A 1,400-nucleotide genomic window follows, 5' to 3' on the forward strand; every position below is an offset into this window, starting at 1 on the left:
GACATCCATTTCTGGCCATTTTAGGACCAGGCATGCTAGGGATGAGGTCTCAAGAGTTTCTAAGTTTTAGCAGAGCATTATAAAAAGGGATTTCTCTCTCCTGCAAAGAAAAGCCTTGGGAAAATGCTGGACTTCCCTGCCGCTTTGATGCACAAAGACAAAGCATCACAGGGAAAAAAACCTCCTGTAATTTGGATCCCTTCGAATTCACGGCGAAGAGTGGTGGAGCAGCAGAGTGTTGCTAACTAATTCATCAGCAATATGTAGCGGAAAGGGATTCCAGCTCCCCTCTGGAACACTAGAGAGGGGCTCGGGAAGGGCAGGATGGGATGGGATGAAGAAAGGGAAGCGAAGCCCTCGGGGCTGGGGTGTCCCCAGGAGCCACCGCTCTGGAAATCTGGCACAGCGTCCCCTAGAAACAGCACAACACACTCCAACGCCAAGGGCTCACCCAAACCACCCACCGAGCCCCCTTTCCCACCCCGAAGGGTGCCATAACCCGATGGGCCCCAGCAGCAAACGCCCCATGCTGCAACCAGCTCCCCCGTGCGGCGGGATCTGCTCTCATCCAGCTTGGCTAAAATAAGCCAAGGGGTTCACCATCTCTTTGGGGAGGGAACTGGCATGCTGCGATTGCCTAAGCCTGGTTTTCTAAGGAAAACCGGCTAAAAATAGAGGCCAAATTGGGGAAAAAAAAAAAAAAAAAAACGCTTAATGACCCCCTTTTTCAGGGCTGCCTTTGCAGCTCCGCTCTCTGGGTCCAACACTTCACGTGCGGCTTCTGCACGTTTTGAACACAAGAAACCCGGTCACCTCCAAGAAGGGAAAAATCGAGCTGCTTAGCCCCAGTAACTTTTTTATTCAAGGATTTCTCCAGCCATTGTGCTTTGGAGAAGAAGCACAAACTTGGAGCAGGGCTGCTGATGGTTTTGGAACATCCATTTCCCAGCCAAGAGCCCGGCCCTGCGGTTCCCTGGCCGGGGGCTCCCTCCTCGCTTGGGGCAGGAGCTCCGCGAAGGGCGTCCCCAGAGACCCGGCTGCTTCTGGGGCTGCCCATTCAAATTTACAACATGTTTTTTTTGTTTTCAATTCCTCAGTCGATTCCCTAGTAACGCTCAGCCCAATCAAATCAGCACGGCAGAAAACTGGGTACCAGGAACAAAATGCTCTGAGCCTTCATAGAGCACCCCCAAGCTGGATGGTGCAGGCACCCCTCCCGCACTCCTCTCACCCGAGCGACTGCTGCAGAGATCTCTGCGGAAAAGCCGGCATTAGGGGGGAAAAGCAGAAAGAAGAAGTCATTACCGACTGCGTCAGGGATGAAGAAGTTGTAGCCCAAGAGGCTGTAGTGCAGCACGGAGGGAATAACCCCCTTCAGCCCCGCATGGCTCCAGTCCGAG

At 53.5% G+C, this 1,400-nt stretch overlaps 1 protein-coding gene across 1 annotated transcript in view; it reads right to left on the reverse strand.

Annotated features, from left to right (window-relative positions):
• Nucleotides 1–1,400, reverse strand: part of LOC104125110 (SITS-binding protein) — a 16,004-nt gene that overhangs the window by 7,446 nt on the left and 7,158 nt on the right. Inside the window, exon 6 of the mRNA XM_035893060.1 lies at nt 1,306–1,400. Within this exon, the coding sequence (XP_035748953.1) occupies nt 1,306–1,400 (95 nt within the window). The remainder of the gene's footprint in view (nt 1–1,305) is intronic.

Source organism: Egretta garzetta, unplaced genomic scaffold (assembly GCF_000687185.1).
Source record: "Egretta garzetta isolate BGI_Z169 unplaced genomic scaffold, ASM68718v1 scaffold904, whole genome shotgun sequence".
In the NCBI taxonomy this organism is placed as follows: Eukaryota; Metazoa; Chordata; class Aves; order Pelecaniformes; family Ardeidae; genus Egretta; species Egretta garzetta.